Source organism: Atractosteus spatula, chromosome 18 (assembly GCF_055471065.1).
Source record: "Atractosteus spatula isolate fAtrSpa1 chromosome 18, fAtrSpa1.hap1, whole genome shotgun sequence".
Classification (NCBI taxonomy): Eukaryota; Metazoa; Chordata; class Actinopteri; order Semionotiformes; family Lepisosteidae; genus Atractosteus; species Atractosteus spatula.
Genome location: NC_142723.1, coordinates 17,672,473 through 17,692,932, shown reverse-complemented (window position 1 = coordinate 17,692,932; position 20,460 = coordinate 17,672,473). Strand labels below are relative to the sequence as shown.

The 20,460-nt window shown below is 38.2% G+C and overlaps 1 protein-coding gene across 1 annotated transcript in view; it reads right to left on the bottom strand.

The window, feature by feature from the left end:
- The window catches only part of mad1l1 (mitotic arrest deficient 1 like 1), a 280,158-nt gene that overhangs the window by 134,740 nt on the left and 124,958 nt on the right, over positions 1 to 20,460 (bottom strand). Inside the window, exon 16 of the mRNA XM_088936727.1 lies at positions 11,533 to 11,737. Coding sequence (XP_088792853.1) covers positions 11,533 to 11,737 — 205 coding nt within the window. The remainder of the gene's footprint in view (positions 1 to 11,532; positions 11,738 to 20,460) is intronic.

The following is a 20,460-nucleotide window of genomic DNA, read 5'->3' as shown; positions in this document are numbered from 1 at the left end:
ACAGTGTGTAGATGTGGCTGTCCCTCCTAACTGAGCAGCTGGGCAAAGAAGGAAACAGGTTATGGATGCAGCTGGGAGGCCAAAGGTGACTTTGAAAGAGCTGGAGTTTAATGGCTGAGATGAGAGAAAATGTGCACGAGTCAACAATATCATAGTCACTCCACAAAACTGGTCTGTATGGAACTGAAAAAAACAACAGCTAAAATCCTGCACGGGATTTGAAGCAAAGCATTTAGGTGATGCTGCAAATATGTGACAAAACATACTGAGGTCAGAGAACAGAAAATTGGAACTCTTAAGCCTAAATGTAAAGCATGACATCAGAAGCGAATCCAGCACAATGCATCAGTCAGTCAACAGCATCTGAACTGTCAAGCATGGTGATGGCAGCGTTATGTTATACAGTAGTTCTGCTTCTCATCATCAGGGACTGGGAAACTTGTCAAGACTGATGGAAACAAACATGAAGCAAAGTACTGGCCATTCAGACGTAAAACTGGGACAAAAAAAAAACACCATTCAGCAGGAAAAGGCTTTCCTTAAGAAAAAGAAAATGATTGTCCTTGAATGGCCCAGTAATATCCTGACTTTTATCCAACTGAGAATGCATAGAGAGACTTGAAAACTACGGTCCACAAGTGATCCCCAAGCAACTTGCGCATGCTGGTAGAGATTTCCTCAAAAAAGACCTGAGGCTTTGATTGCTGTGAAAGGGGATTCCACCAACTACTGGGTTCATGGGTCTGAATACTTATGCAGTGAATATCTGATTTTTTTCCCTTTATTTTTTACTGAGACTTACTGTAACTTACCTTAGAACCTATTTCAGAAGTCACCAGTTTGAGCGTTTAGGTTTTGAAAACAATATTGTTTTATAATAATATTATATACAAAGATGTGTATGAATTCCACAAAATGGGACACCATAGGAAGGATCTAAATAATACAAGAACATCTAAATCTACTGGTTTATCTACAGTACTCATTAACTTTCTGTCTTTCCAGAAGGCCCCGAGCGCTGGATATCTAGCCTGGGAAAAGACACTGTCCAGCCATGGTGATGCTCCATTTGTCACTGGGGTTAGACAGCGCAGTCCTGGACCCTCCACTCATCTCTTGGTAAATGATTTCATCACAACCGTAACAAAACAACTTCCATGCACGTAAGTCCCGAGTCAAGATGACATATTCTGATTCCAAACACCATCTACAGGCATTTTGCAGATGGATTAATGCTTCACTCTAATTTTCTGTGAGATTTTCCTATAATTGTTAATTTAAGAAAAGGATGGGGTCTCCTATTAGCATAGCTATAAATGCCATGCTGGCATGCTGTACTGTGTAAACAAGTGTAGAATGCAATAAAAAAATCATCACGGTCAGTGTGTGGCAGTTAGTGTCCCAGAATACCGTGCATCATACAAGGCTGACAAAACATAATAAAGAAATGTTTTAAGATCATAAAAAAATGTTTCTTAACATCTCTTCACTGCAATTTGGAATAGATAGCTCTTATGTAAGCTGCCCCAGATGAACATTCATAACCAGTTGTATGATTATAGTCCATAAAGAAAACTAATCTGCAGGCCTAAAAGCTACAGTAATGATATGGAAAATCTCTAGAAATCCTCGTCTCTGAAGTAGGCTTGTGGAAATACATTTTCTGGAAGAACAAACAATATCTACAAAATATAATTACAAAAAAAACATCAGAAAATCTAAAGGCGTTTTTCATGTCATCCCTCGATTGCTAAATGTCAGCTTTTCCTGCGCAGTTTTCTAAGGAACAGAAGTGTTCATTTTGGGAAGCAGCTGTGTGAGAAAACCCACCAAGGTGTCAATTTATATCAGAGTTATATATGAGTCTTTAAAAATGCTAAATCAAGTGCTCTCAAAGCCTCCAGACTCTGAAACCGTTATTCTTAACCCTGGATAAACCTTTAAGTAAACACATATATTCAGTTCTAACCAGATGATTCTCAACAGACTCGCCAGTACAGTTCAATTTGACAGTTTAGCTCATTAAAACCTGGACTTTCCTTTGCCTATTATATTAATAAGACACTCTGCCTTCAAAAGCTGCACACACAGCGGTTACTACACTGAATCTCAAAAAAGGAAAGCACATGAATAATTAAGTTCAAAAATAAATACTACAGGTAGTTAATGTACTGAATTATTTATCATTACATTCTATACACAAAATACAAATTCCTTTAGCTTCCCAGAAGCCAATTTCTACACGGCACATGATCAACTTTAATGAAAAAAAGCTATTCTCCCAAATAAATATTTTTAGCAAATAGTGAACAGTATGTAATGCCCCTGGATGTCGTTTAAATTTTGTATGTTTTGCTTTTTTCTTCCTAATGACTCCTATCTTGTGAAAGTATGCTTTATATGTTACCCAGCCTCAATTCATGTCATGTAATTTGCCAAACCGCTTTATACCACACAGTATCGCGGTGAAGCCGGAGCCTACTGCCAAGCAGCGAGCGCCCTGGACGGGGCGCCAGTCCATTGCAGGCCTCAATTCATTTTCACAAAATACACTGTCGAAGGCTGAAATCCAGAACCCGCCATTTAATGGAAGAGCAAGTTAAATGCAGTAGGGTCTCGCGAGGGTTTAGTGCAGAGAACTATCACATTTTCACTATCACAAGTTACATTTAACCATGTCTAGCCCTATGCTATCGCATAATGTACTACAGTCTATAGTACTAAAGTTAGGTCACGTAAGTAACTCTCCCTTGTATGATATTTTAAGTATTAATGCATTGGGTTAAATTTAATTATGATAACTATGACAAACTAAAACAAACAACAGCAATCACAAACTCACAGTGATCAGCTAAAATAATCACAAATCCCTCTTCTCCAGCGTATTCCTACACCTGCTCCCTCTGCGCCCGCGATCATTGCGCCTCCACTGCAATGAAACTGGCAGTGAGCCTGTCAGTGAGCCTGTAAGGTCGTCTGCAGCCTGTCATCCCCCACACGGTTGACACAGAACCTGGAGCTTTCGTTACCATAGAGAAACAAGAGCACGCCGAGATGCGGATGCTGGGTAGCGGGTACTTGGGCAGGGAGAGGTTCACTCACGAGCTAGAGCCGTCTCACGATTTGAAAGTTGCGGCTAATCTGAAAGCTGTGCTTAACAACCTTCGGCTTGGTTTCATCCCTCTCTGCACAAGATCAGATGGTATAGCAAAAACAGCATTTAAAGATTAAATTTGCAAATGTTGAGACCCTGACTGCAACGCCAGCTTGACAGAACTAAAACAGAAGAGCAGCATGGCAATAAAAAAAAAAACATGGCAAAAAAAAGCATAATAAAACACCTGAAAAATCAATATCAATATCGACTGGCTTACAACTCGGGCAATCATGCTTAGTGACTGCAGTCCAGATTAAAACAAAGCTGGTCCTGCCTGTGAACACAAAATTCAAACCCAGAATCTAGTGATAGGTTTTTCAATTGGAATAAGCAAGAAGGCTCTGATAATCAAAAAGTTGCCATAAGAATTTGCTTCTGGCCTGTGATAATAAGGTGTGGTGTAATTACGCCTGACTTGTGTGATAGATGTTACACATACCTCAGTGACTGCTGTTCAACTGCTCAGAAATCATTGCAGCGTACACATCTTCACATACTGAAGAAAATAAAATGTGACACTAACCTTTTGTCTTTTGTCAAACATTTCATTATGTGGGAGCCATACGACAAGAACAGCTAGCATTTTGTGTAACTTCAGGTGAAGATACCTTGAAAGTTGAAAGACAGTTCTATCGGAATTCCACATGCAATTAGTTGGGATCACAACAATCCACAAACACGGATCAACGTGTAACCAACTGAATAAAACAGCACTGGATGACAACCAAACTAACAGTAAGCTTAATGCTTATAAACCTTATTATTGTTAACATTATGAATGTTGCAAATTATTAGTTTTATTGTCCAAACAAACACCATGGCAAAAAAGGATCTCTCTCTCTTATTAGTTAAAACGAACACAAATTTCAATAAGGAACACCACAACTTAAAAAAAATCCATTAATAACTGAACCAACTGAGTTCAATTTAGGGTTTTATCACCCCTCTTGCCCAACACGAAAAGGAAATATTCACATTAGTTATTAGTCTGGTTATTTGACACAACTCCAAAACATGGATTTACAGTTCATTAACGTCAAAAAAAGCTCATTTACATTCTTTCTGTCCACACGAAGACTAAACCGCACTGATATCCTGCAAAATACATGTGAGAAGTTACCAGCTTCAACTGGAGAGAGTGCTGCCTTTTCAATTCACATTCAATTCGGGTTCTCTCTTGAGCACTGACTGCCAAGGATGAAAAATTTGCTTCCTCATAGTATATTTTTCAAATGTACCCATGTATACATTTTATTAAGAAGTAGTTATCTGCCATGTGAGGGCAGCACCACCATCAGGACAGAAACATTTTTTTTACTAAGCCTCACTGCATTCTGTAAAGCCTGAAGTGCATCATGCTCACACACCACTCCTAAGACAGATCTGTGGGATAACACTTTCCACATCCTTCCTCCTCAGAAGTCAGTAAACAAAGGTGCTAGGTCCAGCAATTGAGAACAGTTCATGTAAATCCCATAATGAAAAATATTTCAGTTGCAATCATTCTTTATAAAGAGTATCATACTGGCAGGGCTTGGGTCCCTGCTACTAAAGCATCAACAGCAACTAAAGTAAAAAATAAGCAAGAAATAAAAGGTGTTTCTGCCTCATGTCCTTTACACATTTCACTTCTCTTTATATGCCCAACGTACACTCTGTTCCTGAGAAAAGTATATTCTTGTATGACATACCAAACTACTACGTTAAACTACTAAAAGCTGTGAATGAACTGGAGTTTGAAGGCTGGGTGGCTCCAACCCACAAGAACAATTTAGGGTTTAAAGGGACTTATAAATTGGCAACTGATTAAGCTCTAAAAAAAACGAAACAAGTGATCTGGCTTTGTGTTCAGATTTTGAGTAATTAAGATGAGAGGTGAAGAGAGAACCAGAAGACCATCTGGTCCCCGAGGGCTGGAGCTGCCTGGTTTGTTATACAGTGCCTTGCTTTGTAAAACCACTCCAGGCTTCCTGAGACTGTCTCATTGTGTAACATTACAAGCTGATGCAAATCTTTTTTTTAATCTTCATATTTGCTGACTGAATAAGTATTCAGACCTGTGAACTCTAGCTCTAACAACAATATTTGGTAGGAGGCACTGTTGGCAGCGATTACAGCAAAGTCTTTCTGAGTAAGTCTCTACCACCCTTTGCATATCAATGCACAATATTTGCTCATTTTGCTGGGAAGATTTGCTCATGCTCTCTTAAGTTGCACCAGGATCACTCCTGTACAATAGTTTTCAAGTCTTTCCACAGATTCTCAATAAGACTGAAGCCAGGACTTTGGGCTGCTCAAGGGCATTCAGTTTCTTATTCATAAGCCACTTCAGTGTAGCTTGCGACCTTGTGCTTTTGATTTATGCTTTGGATAACCCAGTAATGAATTATACTGCGTTTATGTAAGGTATAAAGCTTTGCATTTAGACAAACACTTCCAATTTTGTCTTGTCTGAACATAAAATCCTTTGCCATATGTTTGCAGTATCACATAGGTGCTTTTTTCATGAGCCAAATGTGGAATTTAAGATTATTTTTTTTTCCCCAGTTCCATACAAGTCTCTGTGTGGAGTGACCAGAATACTGGCCCATGGACATCAGCCAGTGAACTCTGTAAGCTCTTACAAAGTCGCTGTCACCCTCAAATTGGCATCTCTAACAGGTTTCTTCCTTGCCTGGCTGCTCAGTTTAGAGGAACAGTCTGATCTGGATGGCTTCTGGGTGCCTTCCACTTTTTAATTATTGCTTTTGCCATGCTCAATGAAGTATTAAGAGTCTCTGAAATGTTCCTGTATGCTTCTCCTGACCTGTGCCTTCATACCATCTCTGAGTTGGTCTGAAAGTCGCTTAATCTTCATTTGTCTTTTCAATCTTTGCTTGAAATTCACTACCTGACTGAGGGACCTTAAAGAGGTAGGTATATTTACTCTGAAAGCATGTGAACCACTAGTACAGTACACAGACAGAGGCCACTCAGCCAATGATGTGCTCGTGAAGATAGTCATTTTGTTAACATAGATTTACCACAGCAAAGGGTTAAGATACTTATGCAATCATGCCATTTCTATTTTCTATCATATTATTACTGCTCTGAACGTGTGGCACAAGTTGTGTAAATAACAAATATTAATTACTACTGCAAGATTTTAAGCAAAAAATGTGAAAACTGTGCAAGAGTCTGAATACTTTAACAAGGCACTGTATATGCTCAGTAGGATTCTTATTAGCAGTGAATGTCAGTTTTTGTTATAAGGTTACCACAGAACAGCAGTACAACAAAACAGCAACAGGAATTCTGAAACGTTATACCTCCAGGATAAGGAAGCTAGCAGATGTCCTATGAACTAGCAGATGAAGGTGAACAGCTTTGTACTGCCAAAAGAGATGAGGTCTTCAAACACTGACTGAACCTGCTATGGAAGAAGGATTTCATAACAATGTCCAAGTTACTGTTTGTTATAATAAGAGACAGATTTCAGCTTCAGAAATACAATTAAAAATTGGACTTCAAACTTCGGCTCCACTTCAGAATTTAAGAACTGATTAAAAGTATCCAATGATTCATTAGTCATAAAAACCATACCAGCTGTAGTTCGATATAGCAAAACTGTTTTTCCATACTAACAGCAAGATTTCATTTCTGCATCAGAAAATACCAAGGTTTAAATTAGTTACTAAAGATTTCAGGGTCCATTTACCAGCCACTATTAAGTTAAAATAGTACTACCATTTGAAAGGAAGCACACACGGGCATCCACTGTATCTAATAATCAAGAACAAACACATGAAGGAATGCATGTTGATAAACATGATGGCTAATATGATTGGTTATCATGAATGATCTATAAACTCAATTAATAATAATAATTCCTTAAACTTATATAACACTTTTCTGGACACTCCACTCAAAGCGCTTTACAAGTAATGGGGACTCTCCACCACCACCAGCCCCACCTAGATGATGTGACGGCAGCCATAGTGCACCAGTACACTCCCCACACACCAGCACTCAGTGGGGAGGAGAGCAGGGTGATGAAGCCAGTTCAGAGACAGGGATTATTAGGAGGCCATGATTGGTAAAGGCCAGGGGGAAATTTGGCCAGGACACCGGATTAACACCCTTACTCTTTTTGAGAAATGCCCTGGGATTTTAATCAGATAATTTACAAAAAAGTGGCCTCTATCTGATGTGAGTGCAATCTGAGAGTTCAGCTTTTTTTAAAGGCTGATAAAATCAGATGTTGAAACCCTTCACACTATAACTATTGTTCATATACAGCTGCTTTTACTGTTACAGACTGCATTACTCTCACAATATACAGTATACTTAAAAATACAGAGAGGCTCTGGTGTTCTGAGGCATTTGTGGTATCATGTCCTAAGAGACCTAAAATCTCAGAGGAAAACAAATCGCCAATGTCTGACACATACCATCCCTTGATTTGTCATAGTATTTAACAGTTCTGACAAAGCTGTCAGCACAAGACAAATGTCATAATGATAAAGTATCTCACTGTCATGAATAAGTCATCCCTAACGATTTCTTGATGGCTTCAAGATTTCTTTTGTATCATTGAGGTCAAACGCATTCAAAAAATAAAAAAGCACTATTTTAGAGAAAACAACTTCCTTTGTATGGTAATAATCATACTAAGTAATTTTAAGTTTATGAGTATATGGAATTCAATATTATACCATATTTAACATTAAGAACTTTATTAATATGTTTTATGGTATTAATAAACTACAAACATTCAGAGCCCAGAAAATGTATTAGCATTGTGCCATGAAAAATAATTTCTACTGAGATCCATTTGTATTATAAAGAATGATCTTAGATAAAATGATTATATAATAATGATATTACTTGTAATATTGACCAAATAAATACTAAAAGATGAGGTTTCCAACATGTGAACTGGAAAGTTTCATACTAACAAAACAGTTCCACACATTTACATTTACATTAATCAAAGCCATCGCCTTCGGGTAAGAACATAAGAAAGGCTGTTCTGATCCATTTGGCAGTTAGCAGCTAATTGATCTCAAGATTGCATTTAGCCACTACTTTGAAAAAGCCAGCGCACCACTGTCGACTTCCAACACTGCTGGGTAACTTGTTCTATACGCCCAAGGAAGTGTCTCCTTTTCTAAATGCCCTCCCCCTTAGTTTACACTTGTACCCCCCGGTTCAGGTTTCACTCTTGGTAGTGAAGTAGTTCACTTGTCAGTGCATTTGAGAATACTGCATATCTGAACCAGGCACCCTCTTCTCTGTTCATGGCTAAAATGCTTCAGGTTTTTTAGCCTGTCAGTGTAGGACATTACTTTAAGCACCAAAATGCATCTGGTGGCTCTTCTCTGGACTGATTCCAGTGGAACAATACAGTTTGGTGACCCAACTGTGGTGACCAAAAACTGAACACAATATTTTAAATGCTTTACTAATGCTTTGTACAATATTAACATAACATCCACTGATGTAAATTCTCTCTTTTTAACAATATATCCTAAAGTTTTGCTTGAGTTTTTACCAGCTTCTTCAAATTGTCTAGGAGATGTAAATGATGCGTCAACATCAACAGTAAATGTTTACCTTCTTAAGTAGTCTCAAGTTTCCATATGGTATTTAGAGTTTGTTTTGCTACCTGCGTGTAATATTCTATACTTGTCTACATTAAACGACATCTGCCAGGTGTTTGCCCAGTTTTGATTTTCATCTAAATCTTTTTGAAATTTGTTTGCTGCTTCTACATTGTTTGCTGTTCCTGTTATTCTGGTTTCAGCTGCAGCGAGACGAAATTGTTGGATCCTTGGTGAAACTACTGCACTGCTATACTCATTGGCATAATTTAATAAAGAGCAAAACAGCTTGATTCTACTTTAGGATCTATACTAATATGGGTTTAATGGTCTCCTCTTATTTCACACCTCTACTTTCTTTGTTTAAACTTGCTAGAAGGCTATCTTGATAATAATCATTATAAAGAAGAGCTACTGTATAAATAAGGCACTGTCCCGCATCTCAGCTTCCCAATAAAAAAAAAAGCTGTAGGAATGAATGACGTTAACTTATTGGAAAAAAACTCATAAAATCTAAGAAAGTTCACCTTTAAAGTATACAGTACTTATTAGGTCATTAAAATCCTACTTTGCACTTTCATATAATCATCTGTTTTGCAGATCTGAGGCCTTTTTTTCCATCCATTTGCTAAGCGACTTAATTGTAGGTTGGAACCTGAAGAGCAGATGAAAGCAGTTTCTAAAGTCTTGCAATTACTGTCAGTCATGGCCCTTTAAGAACCTCGGCTTCTAATTCAAAGTCAATGCAGAAAAATAGGCATGAAATTGATTGAAAACCTGTTTCAAAGTTACTGCTGGTGGGAAGATGAAGACTGTAAACCTCTAAGACATTCTCTTCAATTCATTAGCAGGATACCCTAAATTAGTCAAGTGCTGTTGTATCAGCTTTTTTGAGATATGTCACCTCACAGTGTTCAACCACAGGAGTAGTTTAACAGGAATTTGCCTTTTCATAACCACAAATCCCATCAAAGAGGCAAAGATTACGTACACTAGGCCTTTGAATAAATAAACAGAAGAATATTCACAGAACTAAAAGGTATGTGGATGCTTTGGTGGTGCTGTACACATTCAGTGACTACACTCAAAAGAAGAAAGGACTCCAACAGTGCTGAACATATTAATTAATTTACTGCAAATATCTTCATTTCCTGAACAGAAATAGCTGAAAAACAAAGATAAAAGCTTAAAGGAATTAGAACCTGGTAGTTAGATGACCACAAATTAATCCTACACTGACAATAGAGTGACTACTTAATTAGTTCTAAAAGCTCAGAACGACCCCTAATTTAATTAGCTGTTAATGTCTTAGTAAAAACACAAAAAGCCTAACAAACAATGAAAATTCATACAATATAATTACCTCTGGTCACAGCTTAAGGTATACTAAAAGGGCCACATTTCTGAATGTGTATGATGCCTGTACATGTGCACGACAGCCATCAAGTCATTAAAACTCTATTAAAACAAACCCTGAAATTCACACACACACATATACTGTATATAGAAATATATATGTACACACACATACATATGGATTTGTGACAGTTCTAACTGCAAGAAAAAAAAAGATTGCCAATTACAAGTAAAAGGATTTGTTTGTTTATTCATGGCCCACTGCAGTTAATGAGACACCATCCTGCCTCTGCAAATATGGTTGAATCTTCAGATGATAAATTGCCCCTGTAGAAATGTGTAACAGCAACACCCTTGACTCCAATTAAATATTTAGTTTGCTGTCTTACTGCTGATATTAATTCTTCGTGTGTAAAATATGAGAGTGAAAAGCAGAGATGGTATTAAACAAGGGGAGAAAGAAACACTCTATGCACAAGGACAAAGATGCCTTTTTCAAGTTGGATAACATGGTGAAATAAAGCCTATGATATAGAGAGTAATCACTCTTGTGACGCCACCTCAGAAGTGCAAAAAATTTGACTCCTCTGCCTTTTCTGCAACAGAAAAGTCTTCTGAAGTCCAGATACCCGGAACGGCATTCTGTACAAACCGTTGGTTCACCACAGCTCAACTGCTTCTGCCTGTCTTTTTGCATCAAAAACGTGGATTTTTCCAATAACTAAAAAAGCTGCTCGGAAATTATGTGAAATTTTTAATACATAAAATATTATAGCTGGTAGAAGTGACAAATTCCATCTTACTGGCTGGTTATGATCAGCAGATGAGAAATGCTGTAGCTCCCTTAAGAAGGCATGAAAAGTGATGTCTGAGCAGAGTGCAGTGATTAGACCTTTCACAACGAAAGGCAAGGAAAATTCATATTGAGAGGAAAAATGGGTAATTACTGTAGCGCAGGCCAGCGTGCATGAGTGGGCAAAACATTTGAAAAACAGCCTAATGGGTGCTACGGTAATACAGAGCAGCATGTCAAAATGACCAAAATAACCAGATCATCTATGCGGAAAAATAAATGTTAGGGAAATTACAAGCGCATGCTCTATGCAAGAATATTTATGAACGGTGGGGCCTGTGTCTCACATGGGAAGCTGTACGATGAGAGAAAACCGCCAGGACGCAGCCTCGTGGCTGCTGGTCTAAGCTCGCGTGGAAAGAGCTCAAGCAGGCTGCAGAGGGACAGGCACGGGCCCGTTCCACGCGGAAAAGGAAAACCTTTCGGCTGCGGAGCCTTCTTCAGGCGTGAGGGGGGAGAGGGGAAACGTGGGAGAACAGGAGACAGGGTGGCGGGAGCAGGGGAGGAGCATCAGCACTCTGGAAGAACCAAGGTGAGAGAGGAGGGAAGTCAAAAGCCTACTGGAGACGAGGACAGGGAGGTACCTAGGACTTCCTGAGAGGGCGGCAGGCTCAAGGGCCCCTCCTTGGCCGCAACGGCGCCCCCTGCCTGCAGGAGCTGGATGTGCTCCTTGAGGCGCTGGAGCTCCTGGCGCAGCTGCTCGGCGTCCTGAGCACGCTGCTGCCGCGCCTGGCTGGCCGGGTTCATCCTGAAATGGAGCACCTTCACCTTGGTCGGGTCATAGTCGCCCTGCGGGGAAAAAACCAAAGGATTGGCAGGAACACCAGCCGGGAATTTTCACACGGATTTATAACTGCAAGTCAACCACATGGTTATTCTGGACTGTGGATTTTGTACGCCCTGTTTTCTTCTCTCCCGTCAGCCTCACTTTGCAAGGTGCAGCTTCTGTGTTTTTACAATAAGACAGTACCTTTATGACCCTGGCACATCCACACTTTTCCAAGGGATTAACACTGAAGCCAGAGCTATGCTGACAATTTTATATGAACTATAAAATAAGGGAAGCAATTGCAGTTTACAGCATTCGATGCTTGTAAACTACTGCATCTTTGAAAAATAAAACACTGCAACACATTATAAATGTTGTTTTTCTCCATCTCCGTATCTATCTACACCCAAAGATTTGGTTTTACATCACTTTAATGTTTTAGACGTTTTGGAAGCTGGCATCTTGATAATGAAATCCCAAACAGGGGGAACCATTTACACTGTAGTGTTGAATTTTTCTTAAATTCTTTTGGCACTATAACATCCATGAGCACATTGAAGAATGAGCACAAGAGAAGAAATGTTAAAATATGTGGACCTAAAAGCAGGCCAGAGTTTTTGCTAAGTCACATTATCAGTGATTTGTGAATGGCTGAAGAGACAGAAAACTGTATAACTTCAACAAATTGACAACACAATTAAGAAAACGACAATCTTTATTGTAGCAGATGTAGCAGACATGGCAAACATAATATCATTTTGCTAATTGACACTGGTCATCAACAAGTTGATCAAACTCTGAAAGCCAGAGGCTAACGGTACAGAACATGAAGCGATACACATCTGCAATGCTTGCTCTGCATCAGGCTGTTATCATTACATCTTAGCCCCATAATGTTAAGGGGATCACGACTGGCGAGCTGGTACACAGGTCATGCAGGAATGTTGCACCGTCAGGATGAGCACACAGGAGAGGCAGTAAATGAGGACCCAGGACTTGATCGATGTCTTCACTGACCATGCAGTCAGGTTGCTATCAATCACGATACACGGAGCTCTGCAGTGACAAGACACTCCTTCCCCGGCCATCGCTCTTTCCCCACAGATCTCGATCAGGTGTCATGACTCGTGGCCTCCCAGATCTTCAGATCCTGCCCTGTCCATGACAAACCGCTGTTACGTCTTGACAGGGTAGGGTAGATGTGAACACCACAGACAGCGATCGACAGCGTGTGGACATGCAGAGGGCAGGACGGTGTTATTTGTTTCATAGGCAATATCGGTTCTTTTCTGTGTTTTTTTCATTTTTAGGCTTGGTATTCGACAGGTTAAAACATCTCATTACCTAGGCTCAATCAACTCTCTCACTAATAAAGGGATTCATTGCCTATGTATAAAAGTCATCAGAGTCTATCACGGTCATGAATGATCAATTTATCAAAATGTCACCAAAAACATGTATTAACCTTCAAAATCCACATATTTTTGGTAAAAAACACTCAGAATAAAGATCTACATCACAGTACGCAAATGTGCAATCATATTTTCAGTTAACAAATTGTAATTACATAACTATTTCACATAAAATATGTAATCGGCATTCAGAATTGCATTTTATCATCCAAAAGATTCATTTTCTTAGAGCATGTCACATAAAAACTACAATTTTTAGAGTGGGATAGGACAGACAAATACACAAAACACCCATAAGAGGATTCATGGGGCAGATTTGGTCGTGATTGAATGTTCGTTATTTGTTTTTTGATAAAAAAGAAAGAAAAGTTGTTTACAACAAATTACCATACTTTGCTGATGGGTAGAGCGTTAGTTTACCCTGAAATGACCAGTGAACTCTCGTCCAGAGTCCAGAGCACTAACCACACACTGCTACAGAAATTACAGATACTGCATATAACACCAATACACTCATAGCTTAACTTCCTCAGAAGTTAGCCTAATGCAACATTTAATCATCTGTTTTTCTAGGCATTTTCCTGGTATTTCTTAAACAAAAGCACCTCCGTTATGGACAAACATGAAGTAAAGCAGTTCTCAAACACATACATACAGTTCACCATAATGGTATATCTATAGCAGTTAAGAAACATAATGCTAATTGATTAATTATATATTGAAGTATTAATATTAATTTTTTTTTACTGAATGTAGTTACTAATCACTATCTGTGTAATGTCAGCACTGAAGAATCTAACCAAGAGACACGACTTTCACAAATGCCTTAGGGAAGAGAAGGAAGGTATTCAGACCTCTTGGGAGGACCTCAAAACAAATATCATCAATCTCAGCAAAGAGTAGCTTTGATTTTATTCTAGTGTAATGATCTCATGGTCTGAAACTTACATCTTTTGAAATCGGATCAGTAAAATTGAGAGCGTACTTTCATGGTTACTAGGAAACAAGGAGAGCAATTAGCGAAGTACACTACCAATTGGGGGAGAGATGCTCCCCTCACCAACAGCACTGCATCCTTGCAAGTGCTCAGGAAGACACAGGAGTCACTGTGTTACCTGCAAGCCAAAAGCACTCAGCCACTCGTGTTCGGTCTCTTGTGACATTGTCATTAAAGTCAGGTCATACAGTAGCTTCAACTTGCGACACCTAGATCCCAGAGCACCTTCAGGGGCTGAACTACTTGGGAGGTCCGAAAAAAAGACTTTCAAATGGGGCTAAACAGCTTTCTTTAGCCCTTCAGCAATATAATCATTAAGTTGAGTCTAAAAGCAAGACTAATCAGAACTCATAAAACCCCCTCTATATATTTCAAACTGTGCTGGACTCTATGACTGCTATGTTGCTATAATCTAATAGACTGGTGAATTTGGGAAGATTGTAAAATTTATAGGTAAAACAGGGGTTCTGCAATTCAAAAGTCTACAGCTGCTGTCAGGCACAAATACTCCCACAAGTGCAGAAGAGTTGCTTTGGACTGGTCTTACCGAGATGACCTTGACCCGAGATGAAGTCCATCTTTACTATTATTTTATCGGTAAGGTACAAATTACTAAGGAAGGTTATAGATTTTCCAAAATTTCTCGGGTTCTTTATACTGGGTTGAGTCTTAGTCTCATCACAATAACATTTTTATGAAATCCAACCGTTTAAAAAATGTCTTTAATATTACAACAACAGAAAAAGAGAGCAATGCAGCCACAATCTGAAGCACAGGAGCCTAAAAGTAATCAGATAACGACTTCACAAAATATAATTTTATCTTCTGCAGAGCAAGTGAATATAAAGATCTTTTAAAAAAAATTCTTATAATAAATAGACAGAAAATGGTTTTCAAAGGTCAAAACAGCCATCTCTGCTGCGGTCTAGGCTTCTTAAATGACCATCAGATGTAATTGTTATATTTATCATCGGAGTTTTAATAACTGCTTTGCATTTAAAAGATTAATAGATAGTTTATCACAATAATGCATTAAACTTTATTCCGTTCAACTTTCGGTATTAGACACCTTGCATTTAACATTCCACACATGGGCTAACTGTACGGACAGGCCACAGCAAGGCAGGAAAATCACACTGCTGCTGGCAAAGGTGGTAAGTCAATAGATAAAACTCCTCCCACTGCAACAGGAATCCATTAATATGCCATAGCATTGTTATAGGGGATGTTGTGCCCGCCTTCTAATCATGTGCTTAGCCAAAGTCTTGCCACTTAAGAGATCAGTCACTTTCCCTGGAAAATAGGAACAAGCATGAATTGAAAGAATTTTCACCACTGTGCACATTTCAAAGATGATCGGACAAAGAAGGGAAAAGTCATAAGGAATGATGTCTGTGATATGTAAGTTTCACACACACACCCGAGTGCAAATGAAAACTCTACAGTATACAGATTATCAAAAAATCACACTAAAGATGTTTCACTATGCAAAATGCCCACACAAACGCAATTTCACTTTTTCCCTACCATTTCTCCCATAGTAAATGTTAATTCAGTACGCTAGCAAACATCATTTGCCATTACTAAACTGGTTTCACTGGAATTAAGCTTTATCTATGGACAGGGTTTTACAATATTGCTTTTTTCACCGGTAACAATGCAGTGACTGCTGAACAGGAATAGACCTATCTAAACAAAATCTTACTGCATAAGCTAGCTCATTTTCAAATACTTATACTTACTGGAGTACCTGGCAATCCATCTCAAGAGAGGCATGAAAATCCATATTTTTGCCTATGAGCACTAAGTAAAACCCTACTGAGTTAGCTCAAGGAAAATGGAGCTCTGCCCGTGCGCTTTACAATGTGAAAGACATTGTTATTTCCCAGATCCTGTCTAAAAGCAGCACGTTGTCAATCACATTACTATTCTACCCTACATTTCACTGTAGGGAGAAAAAGTCTAAAAAAATGGAGAGCATAAATTGGACAACAACCTTTCGCTCTCGACGTGCAAATACACCCTGCAGCATAAAATATAAAGAGACGTTTAATTTTCTCCCCTAGGAGTTCATGACTGGGCACTGCTTATAAGCTTGCGTTGATGAAGAGGTACAGAGTTTCCACTTGGTTGCGGATATTGGTTCCATACACTGATCATGAGCAGTTCTCCCCTTCCTAGCCCTATGAGCACAGTCCTCTGATAGCTACAAACATTCTCATATCCTCACACATCTCAGAAATAACACACAATCACAATATAAGGATGTTCGTGGTGAGCATCAACAAGTTATGTGAGGTCCGTACTGGTGTTCTGTACTGTTATAACCCTTTTGATTGCTACTACAGCTTAGTTTGGACGAGAAAAAAACTAGCTTGTCATTAAGTGATCAGAGCATTCAAAAACTTGATAAGTCATTGGCGAGTGTTTCTTCTCAATCATATTGTCACCAGACCTGTTCAACAGAGTGGCAGACATCCTATGACAAAAATAATTAAAGCTTATACATTTTTTTCTACAGGATTACACAAAAAACTCTTCTTCTTTTTTTTTAAAACATGTTGCAACAGATTTAAGTCTTGCTGTGGTTACAAAATAAATGTAGAGAAATTTATCATAACAATGTAACTACTGCAGCACCGTGATGCGCGACAGCCAAAACCCCCATTTCACAGCAAAGTGAATACAAGCAAAACCATAAACTTCATAACGTAATAATGGAAAAGTCAAAAGAAAAGTTAAAGGTGAACTGACAAACAAGCTATATGATTACACTGATTTGAGACTAGTGACAGAATATTTGGATAATGATGGATGGGCCATAAATTGGAGGTGACCACATAAGTTAAAAGGATAGAAAAGCTAAACCTACAGTACCAGTATTTTTTTTAATTGTGCTGGTGTGTTCTGATGACAGTACAGCACTGGTCAGGAATGACTGGCTGCAGGGAGATGCTACTCGGTACACAAAAGTGCGTGCAATTTTCTGTGACAGCGTACTGTATCTTGTGTGGCATATTTCAAAAAACAATAAGAGACCTGTCTAATGGCAAGCTGTTTGAGTAATAAGTAAATGTACAGGTACGCTATACTGTATTAGAACAATCAACAATGTACATGCAGAATTTTAGTAGAATTTGAGAATTCTGCATGCATGCAAACAGAGATTGGTAATATAATGAATATATACTGGTTTCAAAAACGTAACATATTTCATGCTCAGAATACTTGTTATACTGTATTGTAATGAATGGTGTTACTGTCAAGCAAGTGTTTCCCAGATATAAAATCGGACTAGTGAAATAATTAATAAAGGCAAAGTACTGTGTGTTTTTACAACAGCAGAACTATGGAAGATACAGTATACGTCAGGCACATCCTCTCCTAAATATTCATGTTAAACCAGGGGACAAATTAAAAGTTCACTCATACGTCCTAACACTGCAATTTGCTTTTCCCTGCTCGTGTTGCATTTTTTTTGTGGCGTCATTTCCTCTTTCACTATCGGTTGTCCTCGGGAAAATGAAGGGTGAAACACTGAAGAACAGCCTGGCAGGTTGAAGCTAACGGAATTTTGATTTTGGGAAACATGGTTCAGATGTAAACCATAAAAGAATGAAGAATTTATCACCATATCAACTCAAAAAGAAAAGTTAAAATCCAGGTTTTCAGTAAATTCTTTGCACTTGTTTAACAGATTTAGCTGGAAAACCAATCTTTAAACTAGTGGTGTGTGATACAGCTGTAAGTCAATAACTGTTAGAGCCTGACTCCATCAGTCAGCTTTAACAGCAGCATATTTCAGGCATACTGGGAAATCTCGCACTTGTAAATTTCCCTGGAGAAAATTCTCTTACACTGCCGCTTTGCAATAATTAAAATACAACACTTAGCTGTAAAGTAAAACAGTTTTTTATAGTGATACTTTTTACTACATTTTTATTGCAGTGTATATCTAAAATAGCTGAAGCAGAGCACTCTGGGAAAGGAATTCATTGGCTGTTACCTCTAATTTACTCTTTGGTCTTGAAATATGCAGAACAACAAACTACATACTGTCATCTATCAGGGTATGAGTCTGATTCGACACATTTTTATAGTTCAATTAAATTACTGACTAATATAATGCTGAGAAGAGTCAAAGATGATTTGCTATGAGAAAGTATTAACTGCTGTTAAGCTTATAATATAAGCAACATAAAAGTTTAATATAGAAAGTTTTAAAAATTAACTAAAGTAAGTAAAGTTTGTCTATACTGGACCATTACTTATTTATAGAGGGTAGATCAAAAAACAAAACAACAGACTAAAAACATGGAATTTTAAGCAGTATTGGACATCACTTTGAACTCATGCACATCATCAAGATTTCATAAATGTCATGGAATTTTAAAAATGATTTTTTTAAGTTACCTAAATTTATACAGACACAAAAACCAGACAATTACACAACAGGGAAACAACACAGACCTATAAATGCAAGTAACTATTGTACTCTTATTTGCCAAATGATGATAATATTTCATATCTAGGCTAGCCCTGTAAGATGCCAAGTGCTTACTGACTCCTGTTCCTGTATATCACTCATGAAATCAGAACACCGTTAAGTTATACAAAACAAAACAGGAGCTGGAAGGAGAATAAAGATTTCACAGCAGTATTTTATTGGCAATCATATGATACTAATATGATAATCTATACTTATCTTTTCAAAGCTTCTTTAAAAGGTATTTGCTTGTAATACAACTTGTGGTGCACAAGTTGATATCAAACACCTCAGCCGCACGCTACATCTGGTCTGCTGTGAAATGGGTTTTCTTCTCCTGACGGTTTGTCCGATACGACAGTCCGGGCGCAGAAGCTTGCTGCTCTAGCGGACGCGTTTGCTCTCTCAGACAACAAAAAGGAGGAGAAGCACCGTTGTCTTTGCAAGTCATAGCTGGATGAGCACAAAAGACAACTGGAAATGTAGAGGACCACTGGGCCTCATCAAAGGAAGCAAAAGTCACAATTCATGGGATGATGAATGAAGCTGCAGCATCCTGGCAGCCCCAGTTATGACTATGGAGTACCTTTAAAAACAGACATCTTTTTGTAGTTTGTTACTTCCTAGACTAACCCCGGCTCTCATGAGCTGTGGTCGTACTGGAAAAGACATCTCCAAGACAAAAACAATAGATGGTAAATCATTCAATTGTGTACATCAGTAAAAGTATGATTGAATAAAACCACACATACTTGGCACCTAATAGCAGATATTGGAGAATGAATCTGTTGTTACCAGTGCATTTCTAAACACAATAAATTGCTGACTAACGTTTCAGAAACCAAGATAAGATTTTCGTTTGATTTTACTTCTATTTTTTGCGTGTAAGAAAAAAAAAAGATGCTCTTATTTGTACAAAGTACAAATGTGCACCCTCATCTTACAAACACATTACTGTTGCACGGGTACTTTTAAACCAGACACAATGGGCCTCCATGAACTAATCCCAGCCACACAACTAAAAAGAGCTCTGGGCTGTTTCACTGATCAACGAGGAATGTTAAAATCTACTCGCAAGGCCAAAAGAATGCAAAGAGAAAAGAAGGGCATTATATGTTGAAAAACAATGCTTTTAGTACTTCTATGTATTTCTACAGATACTGCTGCTAAAACCATGTATGCTGTTCAGCAGGTCTTAAACATGAAAATAAGAAGTGAAAGGTCAAATTTATCATTTGTTCCATGCAGCTAAAAGAGAAGGCCCTGTGTATTGCCAATGAGAAGGACTTTCAGCATGAATTTGAAAAGGGACAAAGCTGAAGTCACACAGATCAACTCATTTTCAGAAGCAGATTGAAGCAAAAAGCAATACCATACTAAGCAGTACTCATTCATCCTTGACCAGTGTCCTCTATTATAGCCTTATTCTTGCTCATGACACTAAACTGGATTATCAACATGCAGCACATTTTAATCCATTTTCTAAAAATGATATGACTACAATGTAATTCAACGTGCATTTTCTGTAATTTTATTTAGATCTTACAATACAAACTCAAATCTTTCTTTTAAAATGCAGTTAACGGAAATGTCTGTGATCCCATAAGGTGCTTATGAACCCAATATTTTGCAATGTTTACCTTTTTTTTTATTATTAATAGTCCTCTGTGTACCTGCCACCCTGCATTAAAGGTTGTGTTTCTGGAAAATTTACTATTTTTAAATAAAATGCTAGAAAGTGACAGACTGATGAGAAGACCTGCTGAAATTGATCATTTACTTTATTTTTCAATATAGATAATCAGGGTGCTTTCTAATTTTGGTAATAGTCGTTCAAGATTTTTAGGA